This window comes from Pezoporus occidentalis, unplaced genomic scaffold (genome assembly GCF_034315485.1).
Source record: "Pezoporus occidentalis ecotype Australia unplaced genomic scaffold, CSIRO_AGI_Poc_V1 ctg341, whole genome shotgun sequence".
In the NCBI taxonomy this organism is placed as follows: Eukaryota; Metazoa; Chordata; class Aves; order Psittaciformes; family Psittacidae; genus Pezoporus; species Pezoporus occidentalis.
The window spans coordinates 200,048-215,467 of NW_026915387.1; the positions used below are offsets into that span (position 1 = coordinate 200,048).

Below are 15,420 nucleotides of genomic sequence, written 5' to 3' on the forward strand. Positions count from 1 at the left end.
GGCTTGGCATTGGCTAAAAGACCCCTTCACCCCTTCAAATCCTGGTCTGCAAAGAGTTTGCATTTCATGAAGTTTAAAGTTTGCTCCAAGGGATGCTGAGAAGCGTCTTTCCTCCTGCATTTCCATGAGCAAAGGTTCCTGTGCTCTCAACCCTGCAGCAGTGTGGGCTGAAGATAGGATGCTCTTGCGTGGCCTGGGCCTGTGGAGCTGAGCACCCTGTGAGTACTCGGGAGCTGCCAGGACTTTGGTCTTGCCCTGCAGAATGATCCAAGCCCTTAAATCAGGCACAGTCCTGTGGATCTTAAAGCAGCCTGGAGGAACCCCCCCCCCCATTGCCTCTGCCAAGTGTTGCTACGATGGGTGCTAACAAACGCTGTCCTTCCTCCCCTCACCGTCCCCTCTGGCCTCCGTTTTTGGCCTTTGAGGAGAAAGGATGGTTTTTAAAAGGATTTGGCTTCCAGATGAAACAAACTGAGCTTCAGATCGTGTAGAAATACCTCATCAGGCTACTGCTCACTGCTGACTGTGTCCCATGGCTGGGGCAGGGCTTATCGGGAGCTGCCCCAAGGTGTGCTCATCGGCATATCCTGACCCTTGGTGAAATGGGAGCTAATCCAGCCTACAGCTCCCCGTGTCCCTGCCTGGGGAATGGTGATGTTCCCTCCCTTGGCTGTAGACCTGCAGCTCGCAGCCGGTTACCAGCAGAGCCTGCAAAACGAATGCAACTGCTTCGAGTGAAACGCACAGCACGGTGTGAATGTCGGGGGGGGAAAGGCATCTTGTGCAGGTGAAAGCGGAGTGTCCACAGCAGCCTGGCTGTCCGTGTGCTGAAGGTCTGGCTCTTCCAACTCAGCCATATGCTGGGAAGGAAAAGCTTCCCCAAGAGCCAAGCCTGGTGTCTGTCATGCCCAGCCCTATGCCAGTGCAGAGCAGCGTGCTTGGAGCGTGTGTGTCCTGCCAAGCTTCCCAAATTGACCCCGGAGGCAAGGATGGGATGGCATGGATAGGTGATGGCCTGGAGCTGGGAGTCTCCCCTTGCCAAAGCTGGGGAGAAGCTGGTCTTCTCCCTAGTGTGATGGTAACGGCATTGTTTTCACTCCCTCCATCCCTCCATCCCTCCATCCCTCCATCCCTCCATCCCTCCATCCCTCCATCCCTCCATCCCTCCATCCCTCCATCCCTCCATCCCTCCATCCCTCCATCCCTCCATCCCTCCATCCCTCCATCCCTCCATCCCTCCATCCCTCCATCCCTCCATCCCTCCATCCCTGTTCCGGGATGGAGAAGCACAGGCTGGGTTTGGCAAGGGGAAGAAGCCAACCAGGGAAAACTGGTGCTGGGAATCAGTGCAGAGTCCCACCGCTGGGCTTGCCTGGGGTCGAAACACACAGCCCTGCTCTGTGGTGGGTCAGGAGCTCCCCATGTTACCCCCAGAGCTCCCCTTGAGGTGGATGGGGTTGGCTCTGTGGCTTTCAGAGCTGCCGAAGCAGCAGCCAGGCCTTAGGGGCAATGCTTGCCCTCCTTGCTTCAGGAGAGCTGGAGCGTGGTCGGAGGCCACTGGGGCTGATAGTGCTGGATGTGATCCCAAGGGTAACTGGAGTTAACAGCCTTCCCTTGAAATCCAGTTAAAGTAAAGCTGTTCCCAGAGTTCCTTCCCATCCAGGTGTAAGGGGAGGGATTTGATCTGTTGGAGCATGGAGGAGGTTCAGAGCTCTTGTTCTGAGGCTGGATGTGAGTGGAGCAAGCAGAGGGGTCTTTGTGGTGGGATCTTGGAGAGGTCAATCCCGTCTTGCCAACGCATCCCTATCCCTGTTTGGGGAAGGACCAGGTAATGTCTGCATCCTGCCTGGAATGGTTCTGGAGGATGCTCTCATCCTGCTGATTTGGAACCAAACTTTAGAGCCTCCTTTGTTCCAACCTTGAATTCTGCAGAGCTGGTGCTTGTTCCTCCTCCATCAGGGACCAGGGGCCGATGATCCATGAAATGGACCATCTAAAAGCTACCAAAGCACAGAGAGCATCCATGGAAAAGCTCCTTTTCCAGATGGATGGGTACAGCCTTCAGCTGCGTGGTGGACCTGGGTAGCGAGGTCCCACTTTGCTCCTCTCCCTTGCAGCCTGCTTCACTTCAACAGGGAATTCCAAGAAGCCCAGGATAGTTTTCCATAGGGAAAACTCAAACTTTCTGAGGCCAAAAGAAGGGATAAAAAGGATTCCTCTTTGGGTTGGGTTGGTGGGAGCCGCCTTGAGCTGCTCAGGTTGGAGAGAATCAGTGGGTTTGAAAGCAGCAGGCATGGGGTGCTCCCATGTGGGGCCAGGTTTTAGACCCTAAAGGTGGTTTTGATGGGGACCTTTGTTACCATAGGGGTGCAGGGGGATGCGCAGGCTCTGCTGTGGGTCTTGGCTGGGAGCGTTTTGGGGAGGAAACCACTGGAAAGCTGGGTTTGCAGAAGGAAGGATCGTCCTGCTTCCACGAGGAAGGGAGCTGACCCTTTCCCTTCCTTCTTCCCAGTTCAGGTCTGCCTTTGGGATGATTTTACCCTTAAACCCAGACCTTTTGGAGGGCTCAGTGTGGGGATGCTGGCACCCACCTGAGCCCCTCAGGGCCTTCCAGAGCTGGAGCCATCTATCCAAGCATCCCCTAGAGCCCTTCCCAGCCCCACGCTCCTCATCCAGAGTCTTCCAGGTGAGATGGGGCAGGTGGGACCCCCCCAACCACCCCCTGCTGATGAGAGAGGGGGGTCCCCCCCACTTTGTGCCTCCAGCTGAAAAGCACAACCCTGACCCACAGCATCCCCCCCAAAAACCAACATCCCCCAGGGGAGCCGGGTTTGCCTTTAGAGGAGGAAGGAGCAGACTTTGGGGGGGCAGCTCCTGGTGCTGCTCATGGCCGAGGACTCTTTTTAACCCCCCCCCCCTTGGGTAGCAAAGCAGCGTTGCTTCCTTTGCCCCTTTTCACTCGGTGTGTGTGCGTGTGCGTGCTTTTAATTTATTCAGATAGTTGCTGTATAATTTATTTTCCTAAACTCTATTAAAAAAGTCACAGAAAAGGTTCAATCCAGCCCTGCCGCCAGCGGGGCCGCTTTTGATACCAACACCACCCCTAGCACTTTTGGGGTGTGTTTGGTTCTTTTTGGGGGTGGGAAACGGGGCTTGGCTGTATATATTGTATTAAAGGCATGTTTGGCCTCTGGGGTGGAGCCGTTTGGAGCTGCTGCAGGTCCCTGGGTGGGGAGAAGCTGGTGTGGAAGTCCCAGGTTCGGGGTTGGTTTTCCTTTGCTTTCGGGGAGGGAGAGCGGATTCCAGTGGTTGTAGCTCATTTCCAGCGTCGGTTTGACTCATGGGGTATGGTTTTAGGGGGTATTTTTTTTTGGGGGGGGGGGGTGGGAGAAGGGGAGAGAGTGGGGGTTTGAAATAAACTCGGTAGAAATTGCTTTATGTGCTGTGTGTTGCCTTGCAGCATCGCTATGGGATGGGAGGGGGGGACCCAAGGGATGGAGATGCCGCTGTCCTGCCTCCAGCATCCCCTCATCCCTTCCTTTCCCCATTGTGTGGTGCTTCCCCCCCCCCTAATTCTGTGTTTGATGCTTTGAACACCCCCGGGTTTGGCAGATCAGAGGCTGTGGAGTGACAGAATGGGGCTGAGCCTGCATCTCCCGCCTCTCCCTTTCCTCTTCCTCCTCCATCACTGGGTGTGAGCAGTGAGGAGGGGTTGGGGTGCACCAGAGTCCCCCCCTGTTGCTGTCCTGGCTCTAGGCTTGGGGCAGGGCTTTGCCCTAGTGCCCCTGCCATGGGGACAAAGACCCCCATTGAGATCCAACATCTGAGGCCTCCTCTTGGTTCTCAGTCGGACCCAGCCTGGGGGCTGGAGCTGAGATTCCCCCAACCCCTTTGGGCAGCCCTGGGGAGGTTTTTGGGGTTCACCACCCCCAAGGAGCCTTGTGCTGAGGGGAGGGTGTCAGGGGTTGTACCCTGGCTCTTGCCCTTGGTGGATGATGGGGTCCTGGGGGAGCCACAAGCCCTGGGTGGGAATGGGGCACCCCCTGTGTACCCCCCTCCAGCCCCATAAAGCCCCTTTTGTCCGGCCACGCTGGAGCAGCCCCACCACGGCTGCGCTGCGCAGGAGCTTATTTTTAACATCTCATTAGCATCAGAAAGCAGCGAATTTCCCCATCCCCGGCAAGGTTCAGAGCCCCCGGACAAAAGCTTCTTTCTTCCCCTTCGCTTCCCCCCCCACCCCAAGCCCTGAGGCGGGGTCTCCCCTTTTCCCCCCTCCCCACAACCCCGATGGGGACCATGTTGGGGGGGGTTCAAGCATCACTGCTCCTGGTGCTGCCCACCCTGTGCCACATCCGAGCCTGGGCAAAGCACCCTATTGGGGTGTCACTGCACGGTCCGTCCCCCCCCACCAGCCCTGACTCCCTTCCTAAGCCAACCCTGCTTGGACCATGACGGGTATGGGGTGCCCTGGCCCCACCCTGTGGAGGGAATGGGGTGTGGGGGGGTATCCTAGCCCTCCTCATCCTTATCCTCACCCCAATGCAGTGGGGAAAGCGTGGGGACATGCAAGGGAAACCCAATGCAGGGCTATGGAAGGGGGACCGAGCTGATGCAGGGCATGGGGCCGTGCCGCTGGCACGCAGGGCACTGGCGCTGCCCCAGCGGGTCACTGGGCCTGGCAGCGCCGCTGCCTCCGAGCTAATATTTACCCAGGGCTTGGCCCCGTGCTGGGAAACGTCGGGAGCGGCCGCAACGGGAATGGGAATGGGAACGGGAACGGGAAGGTGCCGCTGGCAGGGGACAGGCAGCGCCGGCCAACGCTGCCCCAGGGCCACCCGAGTGTGGGCACAGACATCAGCACCTCTGCAGCCCTCCGGGTCCCTCGGGAGAAGGGAGGAGTGGATGGATGGATGGATGGATGGATGGATGGATGGATGGATGGATGGATGGATGGGTGGAGGATGAGGAGGCAAGAGGGGAAGGTGGGAAGCAGGATGCCAGGTGGTGCTGGAAGGAGGGATGGAGGGGACAGGATGGAAGGGTTGGGTTGGGGGTTTGAGACGGAGGGGTTGGGATGGGAGGGTTTGGGGGGGGGGGGTGGAGGGATTGGGATGAAGGGGATGGGATGGAAGGGCTATGTTGGGGGTTTGGGATGGAGGGGTTGGGATGGGAGGGTTGGGGTGGAGGGGATGGGATGGAGGGGTTAGGATATGGGTTTGGGGTGGAGGGATTGGGATGAAGGGGATGGGATGGAAGGGCTGGGTTGGGAGTTTGGGATGGAGGGGTTGGGATGGGGGGGTTGGGGTGGAGGGGGTCGGATGGAGGGGATGGGATGAAGGGGTTGGGAACGGAGGGTGGGGGATTGGGGGGGGATTGGGGGGGCAGTGGTGGGTTCCCCGGGGGGGGGGCCGGGCGCGGTCCCCCCCCGCCGCCGCTCACATGACGCCGCTCCCGGGATGCGCCGGGCGGCGCCGGGCGTGGGCGGCGGCGGCGAGAGGCGGCGGCAGCGGCGGCAGCGGCGGGGCCGCACCGGGGCGCGCCGGGACCGGCACCGCCACCGCCACCGCCACCGGCACCGGCACCGGCACCGGCACCGGCCCATGGCCCGCGGCCCGCCCGCCGCGCCGGCCCCATGGAGCAGGTAGGAGCGGCCGGCACCGGCACAGGGACGGGTCCAGCACCCCCCGGGCGCGGCGCTGCTCCGGGGACCGAAGGTTGGGGACAGCCCCCAACCGGGACCGCGGGGACCCCTCCCGCTGCCGGGGAGACCCCGCTTGCCCCCTTTCCCTTCCCCCCCCCCCCCCGTGCTCCCCACCTGCTGCTCGGGGATCCCTTTTTGCCGTGCCGGGTCCCCACCCGCCTTCCCCAGCATCACCCCCAGCATCTCCCCATCACTCCCCTGCTTCCCCATCACCCCCCTGCATCCCACCCTAGCATCACCCTCTTCCTCCTGGTACCCCCATCACCCCCTTGCTCCTCCATCCAACCCCTGCACCTCCCCATTGCCCCCCCTGCTCCCCCATCACTCCCCAGCACTGCCCCATCACCTCCCTGCTCCCCCACCACTCCCATCACCCCACAGGATCTCCCCAGAACCTCTCCATCACCCCCCTGCATCCCACCCTATCGTGAGCCACCAGCTGCCCCCCCGACCACGAACCAGGGACCCCCAGGACCCCTCCATCACTGCCTGCCCACCCTGAGCCCTCATATCCCATGCCTGCCCCCGCGACACCAGCGCTCCCACAGGCTGTGGCATGTGCGTGGGCTCCCTGCATGGGCACCCATGGGTGCTTGCCCAGCCCAGGTCCCTGCCATGGGGATGGTTTCTTCCCCCGACATGGAGGGGACAGAGGGGATGGTCCCTGCTCTGCCCCAGGTTTCCATCTCACCCCAAGGTGTGTCTCACCCCACTTGCGTGGGGTCCAGCTCCCTTCCCGCAGTCTCAGCACCCCCCAGGCTCTGCCTCCGGTCTTCCCCACCTGCCCCATCGTGGCTTAGCCTAGATCTGAGGGAAGGATTTAATGCCTCGTGTGTGCCCCTGGTCTGGGGCCGCTCAGAGGGACCAGGGCAGAGCCACTGCTTTGGGCATGACACGTCCCCAGCACGCAGCACAGTGTCCAAGGCCAGGTTGGACACAGGGGCTTGGAGCATCCTGCTCTAGTGGACGGTGTCCCTGCCTGTGGCAGGGGTTGGAGCTGGATGAGCTTTAAGGTCCCTTCCATTCTATGGCTCTGTGTTGGGGTCTGCATGCTTGTGAGCACCCCCTGCCCAGCCTGAGTCCTCAGGAGCCCACATCCATCTACCCCACGAGAGCATCCAAAGCCAACGTGGGTGCCGCACGTGATGCTCCGCCATCCCCATCCCCAGGCTGCAACCCCGCTCCTGCATCCTCCCTGCTGCTGTGAGCGTGGGTGCCCCCCACACCCAAAACCCCCCGTTGCTCGCCGTGTCTCAGAGCTTGCATTCCCGCTGGCAGCATCCCCGTCCGTGCCCATCCAGCTGCAATGCAGAGGAGCTCCGGAGCTCCGCACGCCTTCCCCCATTGGCAGCGCCGCCGCTGGAGCAGCCGCGGTGGCTTTAGGCCGGCGGCAGCAGCAGGTTGGCGTGGGCCGGACCCCAGCAGCGAGGGCAGCCCCGGCCGCATCCCCGATGGCGATGGGCAGCCGGGGATGCTGGAAGCGAGGGGTCCCGCGGGCACCCCGCTTCCCAGCAGGGTTTCAGCCCCTCCCTGGTGTGCGATGAGCACCTAAGTCCCCGCCGCTCCCCCTCCCTTCCTCCCGCCGCTCCGCTGCGTTTCCTCGCCTCATCCCATCCCAGATCCCCCTCCCTCCCCTCAAGCCCTGCTCTTGTTTATGCCCACAGCCGGGGAAGGAGGGGTTGGGGCCGTAACCCCTTCCTCTGGCCGCCGCCGGCTCAAAATGGCTTCGTGCCGCGGTGGTTGCCGAGGGAAGAGCAGCCCTTGGCTGGGAGGTGTCTGCCTGGGGGCCGGGGGGGGCTGAGCGCCGGGAGGCCCCACCGATGGGCACCCAACACCCGTCCCCATGGGCAGCGCACGGTCCTGCGCTGGCCTCGGTGATGCTGTGTCCTGCTGCGATGCTGCTGCTCCTCCGGCCACGCCGGTGCCCTGGTTTTTTTTTTTTGCTTTTCTTCATTGAATTCATAGGATTAGGTTAAAACCTAAAGCTGGGATTCTCCTCTCATCTCCCTTTGTCTGTGGCTCCATAGGGAGCGGCAGCCTGGGCGGGTAGGGGGGGGCTCACGCTCCCCCAGATCCTCTTCTCCAGATGCTGGGATTTGGGATGGGCACCGAGGAGGTTGAGATGTGATGGATCTGCCCTGCTGAACCCGACAGCGGGGTGGCTGCCGTGGTTTTCGGGTGGATGGCTATGGAATGGGGTGTGGGTGAGTGGTGGTGGTAGCTTGGGAACGCTGTGCCGGTGCCATCCCATCCCTGCGCATGGGGATGGGGGAGCCGGGGGCCCCCCGGGGCTGCAAAAGGGGTCTTGGTGCTGGGATGGAGACAAAGAGGGCCGGGAGGAGGAGGGAGGGATGGAGCATAGGCTGGTGGGGGCATGGTGGCACCCGCTCCTTGGGGATCCCTATGGAAAAGCTGCCTCTGGAGAGAGGCTGGGGTTTTGGGGGGGTCTCCTTGAGTCCCCCCCACCCCAGTTCATGCACCCCACAATGGGGTCACCTGTTGCTGGGGGTGGTTGCTTGTCCCTCAGCTCATCAAGGGTCCATCCCTGCCTCTGGGTGGGATCGGGGTGACAATAGCCAGCTCGGGTCGTGTCACCCTCCCAGTGAGGGTGGCACTGGGGGGCCCACATGGGGACACGGGAGTCCTGGGGTCCATGTGCACGTCCTGCCAGCAATGGCTCTTCAGTGCCAGGCTTGTGGCTGGTCCATGCGGGAGGGATGCAGCGCATCCCAGCGGGACCCGGAGCTGCTCTGCTGCACACAGGCGGGAGGTGGTGGCCCAAGAAGGGGACTGGGGACAGAGGGACCCATTGTAGGGTGCTGAGCAGGGGTGGAGGGTGGCCAGAGACAGGCTGCAGGCATCCGGCTGCAGGGGAGGAAACGTCCCATCATCCACATCCGACTGTTGGCTCCCTCCGGTTGTGGGATGGCTCCCGAGGCAGAAAACAGCCGTGGTGGCAGCGCTGCTGTGGGTCCCCCTGGGGTGCTGGCAGAGTGCAGGACCCCCCCCTCATCCCACTTCCCTGTTGCTGCGGGTGCTGCGCCCCAGGGTGGCTGTTTCAGCATCCTGGGATGAAGGTGATATTCCCATCTGCCTGTGCTTGTGTGGCTGTGCATGGAGCACGAGGAGGGTGAGCAGCACTGCAGGAGCCACCGGCCAAGCAGGACATGCCCTTAAGCAGGATCAGACCCTGTGGCCTCTCTCCAGCTCTCAGTGCCCCGCGTTTCCGTGGCCGGCGGCGCGGTCCTGTGTTTGTTCTGGTGGTGCTGAGGTTTCTCCAGGAAGTCCTTCTTGACACAGACTTGCTCAATTGTGTCACAGAACCCTGGTGCTGGCAGCCCCGGGCTGGCGCTGAACCTAGGACATGGCATGGATGTGCCAGAGCCTTTGGCACAAACCTTGTGTCCGGCGGGAGCTGGGGCTTCTGCATCCTGGGTGTCCTCCCTGTGCATGGAGCCCTGTCCCTGCTGGGGACCAGGGTGAGGATGGTGACAGCAGAGGAACCCCCTCAGGGTGCTGTGATGGGAGACTGGGTGACCACCCTGCACTGCCTTGGGCTCCATGGGCTCCAGCCCTGTTGAACCCCAGCTCCAGCCCCTGTGTCCGTGCATCCCCGTGGGCTGTGCCCATCACTCCTCCCCGGTTTCCTGCCTCCTCCAGCTTTCCCGTCACGTGCGGCTCCGTTTCCCCTCTGGCGTTGCCTCCATTACCCCAAGGCTGGTGCTGGGTCCCGGCTGTGCCTATTCCATGCCATGTGCCCAGCTCGAGCCTGTGGTGACTCTGGGCTTGTGCCGCAGCAACGCGGTCGCCTGCTGTCACCAAAGCACCTCTGAGGTGCTGTTTGCACCCCGAGACTCGGGTGTGGGAGGTAATTTGCTCAGTGGCTGCTTAATGACAGCTTTGGGATGCTCTGCTGTGGTCCAAGGGGCCTGAGCCGGGCTGGACCCTGTCTGGCTGTCCCCGTCCCTCTGTCTGCCAGGCCAGGCTCCGTCCGTCTGTCCTGCTGTTTCCCGTCCTTGCCGTTTCCTTTCCCCGTGGGTCTGTGTCAGCCTTTGTCCCTCCGTCAGCCCCAACTCCGGTGTTTCCGTCCCTGTGTCTGCCTGTGCCAGTCCCCGTCACTCCCGTCCCCCTGTCCCGGTGTTTCCTGTCCGTGTGCCCTTCCCTGCTCCTCCTCCTCCTGCATTGCCTGGCCTCGGCCTTGTCCTGCCAGTCCCTGTCCTGCTGTTCCATGATCCCTCTGCCCGCTCCCCCTGTGCCTGCACTGGTCAGTTCTGTTCCTGGTTCCTGTCCTTCTGTCCTGGCTTATCCAGTCCTGGGTGTCCCTTGCACATCCTGGGGTCTCTCATCCCCATCCCCATCCTGGTCCCTGGGTGTCCCCCACCCACCCCTGGGTGCCCCATCCCCATTTGTGTTCTTGTTCTTGGGTGTCCCCTGTCCATCCCTGAGTCTGAATGTCCCTTGCTTGGTCCTGCTCCCTGCGTGTCCTTGTCCTGGTCTCTGAGTGTCCCCTGTCCATCCATGTCCCTGAATGTCCTGTCCTGGTTCTTGGATGTCCCTTGCTTGGTCCTGGTCCCTGGGTGTCCCTGTCCTGGTCTCTAAGAGTCCCCTGTCCATCCATGTCCCTGAATGTCCTGTCCCTGTCCTGGTCTCTAAGAGTCCCCTGTCCATCCATGTCCCTGAATGTCCTGTCCCTGTCCTGGTCTCTAAGAGTCCCTTGTCCATCCATGTCCCTGAATGTCCTGTCCCTGTCCTGGTCTCTAAGAGTCCCCTGCCCATCCATGTCCCTGAATGTCCTGTCCCTGTCCTGGTCCCTGGGTGTTCCCTGCCCACCCATATCCCGGTTCCTGGATGCCCCTTGCTTGGTTCCCATCCCTGTCCCGTCCCAGTCCCGCTCCCCGGCTCTTCCCGGTCCCGGCTCTCCCCATCCCGTTCTCCCGATGCCTTCGCTCCCTCCCGTCGGGGCGGTCCCAGCCGCAACCCCGCCCGCCGCCGCGGGCGCCCGGAGGAGGCGGAGCCGTAACCGGGGCCGGGGCCGGCCCAGCCCGAACCGAGCCGAGCCGAGCCGGACCGGATCGTGCGGGGCCGGGCGGGACCGCTCCGCTCCGAGCCTCATCGGGCTGAGCCAGGCTGCTCCGGGCCGAGCCGAGCCGAGCCGAGCCTTGCTAAGCCGGGCCGGACCGAGCCGAGCCCGGCCGCCGCGCCCCGATGAATGGGATCGCCTTCTGCCTGGTCGGGATCCCGCCGCCCTCCCCCGCGGTGAGCGGCACTGGGTGATACCGGGGAGGCTGTGGACTGGGGGGACTGGGAGGTACTGGGGGTGCTGGCATGGCGCCGACGTCCGGCAGCGGGGTTGGGCGATGCCCGGGTTCCTCGGGGGCCATAGGGCTGGGGCAGTGGGACCAGAGGGTTCCGGTCCCGCACACAGGGCTGTGTGCTACGGGCGATGGTGGCCGCGGTGAGTCGTCACCGGTGACCATCCGCAGTGGTGTCGTGGCAGGGCGGTGGGGCTGAGGCGCCTGGATCCGGCCATGGGGCTGAAGGCGAGAGCTTGGGGCTGGGCTCCCCCTTGGTGGGACAAGATCCGCCGCACACCCACGTGTGTTTCCTCCATAACTTCTGGCTGGGCTCTTTCCTTCTGGGTCCGGCAGCTCCATCCCTGCCAGCTCCATCCCTGCCAGCACTGGGCAGGCAGAGACCCCCCTCAATGTGCCCATAGCCCCTCGACGTCCTGTCCTGCCCCTTACACAGGGCTTCAAGCAGGCCCTCAGCCTCCAAGGTATTTACATCCCCACTGCCCCACGCTGCGGATGCTCCTCCCGTGGCGTGGGCACCGGCATCGCCCTGCAGGCGCTGGGGCCATTCCCTTCTCCCTTGGGAGCAGCGTGGTGCCAAGAAAGCCCAGCCCAGCCGTCGTCTAAAACCCCGTTTCCTGCCCATTTCACGCCAAAGCCCGGCGAAGGCGTGGGGTGGGGATGGGGACGGCGCTGGGGGCCGGTGGTGGGGGGCACGCCGGGGATGCGGCCGCGGTGCCGGGCTGGCACAACGCCGGCTGATCCGAGCACGTCCTTGCCCCAGAGCTGAATTCGGCCTCTGTTCCTCAGTTCCTGGTTATTTGAACTCGGCTTCCTCGGCCCGGCCATGGGGCTAATAACCAGCCTCAAAGGATTAATTGGGGTGTGCGAAATGGTTCAGATATGGGGAGTGCTGCTCGTTGCAGCGGCTGAGCATTAATCATGGTTTCTCTTCAGATTCCTCCCTGCTTACTCCGTCCCATTGGGTGCTTGCAGGCAGAATTGCCACGCTCTTGAAATCTGCTCTTCTGCTGCTTTTTTGGGGGTGAAATCTGCCCTTTTGGGTGGGCAGGACCTAGCGTAGGGGCTTTGCTCGGTGCCCACCTCTTCCCCCCCTGGGTGACGTGGGGGTGAGTTAGTACGGGGGTGGAAGGCTCTTTGCAACCCTCCAGCGAGGACTTTGTGCTGAGCAAGCAGAAATCCAGCCCCATGGCCATCCCCGGGGCTGCACCCCCCTGTCCGCCAGCCTTTGACCAGTGGATGCTGCCCTCATCCCCGTGCGGCTCTGCCTCCATCCCGATGCCCCTATACACCGGTGCTCTCGGCAAACTGAGTTGCTTCATGCCTTTTTTTTCCCCCCCTTCCCTTCCCTTTCTTTCTGAGCCCTGAACTTGAAAGACAGGAAAAGCCTGTGCTCGGTGCCGCAATCCCGCCTCGCCAGCGCAAAACCTGGCACCGGCGCCGTGCTGGGGCACGTGGCGTGATGCCACCCCGGGGTCCGGCTGCCAGCCCCACGGGGGGGGCTTTGGAGCCGTGGGGTCCCCATGAAGGGTTCTGACCTCACCGCTGCTGTGGCTTTAACCTTGACCTGTCTCATGTGCTGGCACCGCTGGCACCCGTCTCTTGCGCCGCGGGCGGGCTGATGGGTGATGTTTAATGTCCCAAAGCCTCCCGGGGCTGGCGGCGCTGCCCGGGTGCTGTCATCTGCAGTGTGAAGTGCCAAGGAACCACTGCAGGGAGCAGGGACTGTGGTCTCTGGGTGGGGGGGACGTTGGTGCTGCAAGCATGGGGGACGTGGTGACAGCTCTTGGTTTGGGAGCGGGGCTGGCACCGGTGATGTGGTGGGAGCTGCATGAGCAGATCCCAGGAGCCTCGGAGCTGTGTTCTGGGGCCTTTCCCCACTTTAAGCAGAGCAGGGAGAAAACACACAGGGATGGGGGGGGGTCGTGTTGGGAAGCTCCTGAGCTCCAGGGAAATGGCTTTTTATTCTCATTAAAAGGGGACAAAAAAGCTTAGGTTTCAGGTCGGGGCCATCCCATTAATAAACCAAGTTTGTCTTCAGCAGGCAGCAGGACCTGATTTAAAAAGGAATGGAGATAGATGACCTATTTTAAGCTCTCAAGTTGGAAACTATCGACCTGGCCGCCTCTGGGCCTCGAGCAGCAGGGCCGGCTGCACTGGCTGAGCCCTGCCTCCTGCTCCCAAACCCATCCGGCTTTCCAGGGAGCCGGCCCGCCTTGGGATGCCCCAGGTTGTAAAGCAGGGTGGCTGCTTTAAACCTGCCGCCAACCTCCCTGGCTATGGACCAGATGTCTCCAGCACTGGCTCCGAGCACCCGAAGCGGCTGGGATTCCCTTTTCCGTGGCTGCTTATCCCAGGATTTCATTAAGCCTTCCCTAATTGCCGCAGCCAGACGTGTTGCAAGACCCGCAGCGTCGCGGTCCGGCACGTCAGTGCCGCCACCTCGGTGGGAATCAGCTGCATGCCCTGTGGTTCCCAGCCCTTGGATTTCTTGGTGGGGCTGGGATAAGGGATTGGTGCCATTCCGCAGCCCTGCTGGGAACGTGGGAGCTGGAGCTGGGCTCTCCCCAAGGAAAAGGGTGGTTGAGAGTCATCAAGTGGCCATGATGGAATGGCTTTGTCCATGGGGGTGTTGACCCCAGAATGGGATCCAGCAGGATTCCCCTTGCCTCTGCCTGCAAGCGCTTTGCTTGGTTAAGACCCTGCTGCAGCAGGAGGGAGCTGGGGCTGCAGTAACCGTGTCCAGACTGGGATAGGGATGAGATTCCTGCCATAATTCCCAATCCAGAGCTGCGTCCCCCAGTGATGTGCAGCCAGCATGTCCCAGGGCTCTGCTATAAGATACCCATCAGTGGCACCCCCATAACAGCACCCACAGCCCTGTCACCCCCACGGTGCCGGCATGGGGGTGCCCGCAGTTGCCTTCCCCCCCACCCAGCCACCCCGATGGCAACAGTGGGCCCCTTGATGTGGCCGAGCGCGTGGGGCAGCCCCGGAGCGGGTGGGATGGAGCCCAATGGCTCTGGGGGACAATTGTGCTATTGTGGAACACACTGGGCTCTTTGAGTGCCGTGCGAGGCGGGGGGCCGGGGCTGGTGGTGACTGGTGTGGTACCAGTGGCAGGATGCTGGAGGTGATGGAGTAAGGGGGGACAGGCCGGTCCTTGGGTTTAGGGATGCGCGTAGGCTGTGGAAGAATGTCGGGCTGCTTCTAATGGCAGGGAAGCACCGCTGGGTTTTAGGGCTGCAGCAGAGCAGGAGGTGCTGTGGGAGCGTGGTGGTCCCCAAAGCTGCCTCTTGTCCTTGCAGTGGCTGGAGGGAGGCTTCTTTCCCCCATCCATTGAGGGATGCGGGATTTGTCCCTCCCCGAGCATCACCAGCCCCTTTGCTCCACCCCATCCCCGGTGCACAGGCAGCAGCCCAGGGGGGGTACAAGGGGTCCCTCCACCATGCGAGGGGTGCACGGCCCTGGCCCCCACCCCGGGCCCCCGGCCTTGAGCAGGGCAGAGGCTGGAAGGAGCCGGCAGCTCCTTCCCTTGACCTCCATGGGTAGGATTTTCCGCCGCGTTAAGGTGCCTCTCGGAGCCGCCGGAGGAAATGGCTCATTGTTAGCGCTGCTGAAAAAAACAGGGACCCGAAAACCTGCAATAATGAGGCCAGCTTCTATTTGAGGGTTTCCATGGGAAAAACAGGAAGCGCAATCCTGGTCCTTTTCTAGGGCTCGCTGCTGATAACACCGCTTAGGACAGGGAGAGAATGAGGAGCTGGGGGTGAAGGCAGACCCTCGGTCACCTCCTCGGTGTCACTGTGGCTCCGTGCTTCCCAGCCTCTCCTGTGGGGTTTGGGCCATTGGGCACATCCCTGGTGTGGATCCCATCCCTTGCCCCCACAGAGCCGCTTCCCCCCATGGTGCTGGGTGTTAAGGAGGAGCCGTGTGTCTGAGGACCTGTGGGACACGGGATGGGGAATGGAGGGGGTTTGGGGATGCCCTAAAGGAAGAGACCCCAGGATGGTGGCACCACGGGGACGTTCTGCATGAACAGGGGATGTGGTGTCCCCTCATTGTGGCTCACAGGGATGCCCTGTGGGGGGCTCTTGGAGTATTGTGGTGCTGGGTGCTGGAGAGGACCGAGCTGGAGCCACATCCTGCCAAAGGGAGCTCAGTTTGGTCACGACGTGGCCGGGAGGGGATGGAGCCAAGCGGGGACCGGGCGCGGGGCTGTGAAGGAGACGCTGTGGAGATAGAAGTTGGTGTTGGGAAGGAACAAGGCGATTTCCTTCCCCACGTTCACACCCAGAGCGGAGCGGGGGGAATGGCCAAGAGCCGGCCTGTGGCTCCTCCAACCTCCTCCTCAGCACTTGGCTCGGTGTCACCCGGGAAACAGCACCCCTGTCCTGGCTGCTTCGG

At 62.4% G+C, this 15,420-nt stretch overlaps 1 protein-coding gene across 2 annotated transcripts in view; it reads left to right on the forward strand.

Annotated features, from left to right (window-relative positions):
• The first annotated feature begins 5,571 nt into the window (after nucleotides 1-5,571).
• The window catches only part of ARHGAP23 (Rho GTPase activating protein 23), a 31,679-nt gene continuing 21,830 nt past the window's right edge, over nucleotides 5,572-15,420 (forward strand). Inside the window, exon 1 of one of the 2 annotated variants that reach the window (XM_062629794.1) lies at nucleotides 5,572-5,641. In XM_062629794.1, the coding sequence (XP_062485778.1) occupies nucleotides 5,633-5,641 (9 nt within the window). In that variant the 5' untranslated portion in view covers nucleotides 5,572-5,632. Of the gene's footprint in view, nucleotides 5,642-10,711; nucleotides 10,958-15,420 lie in introns of those variants that run through there. The other variant, XM_062629793.1, reaches the window with a different exon arrangement.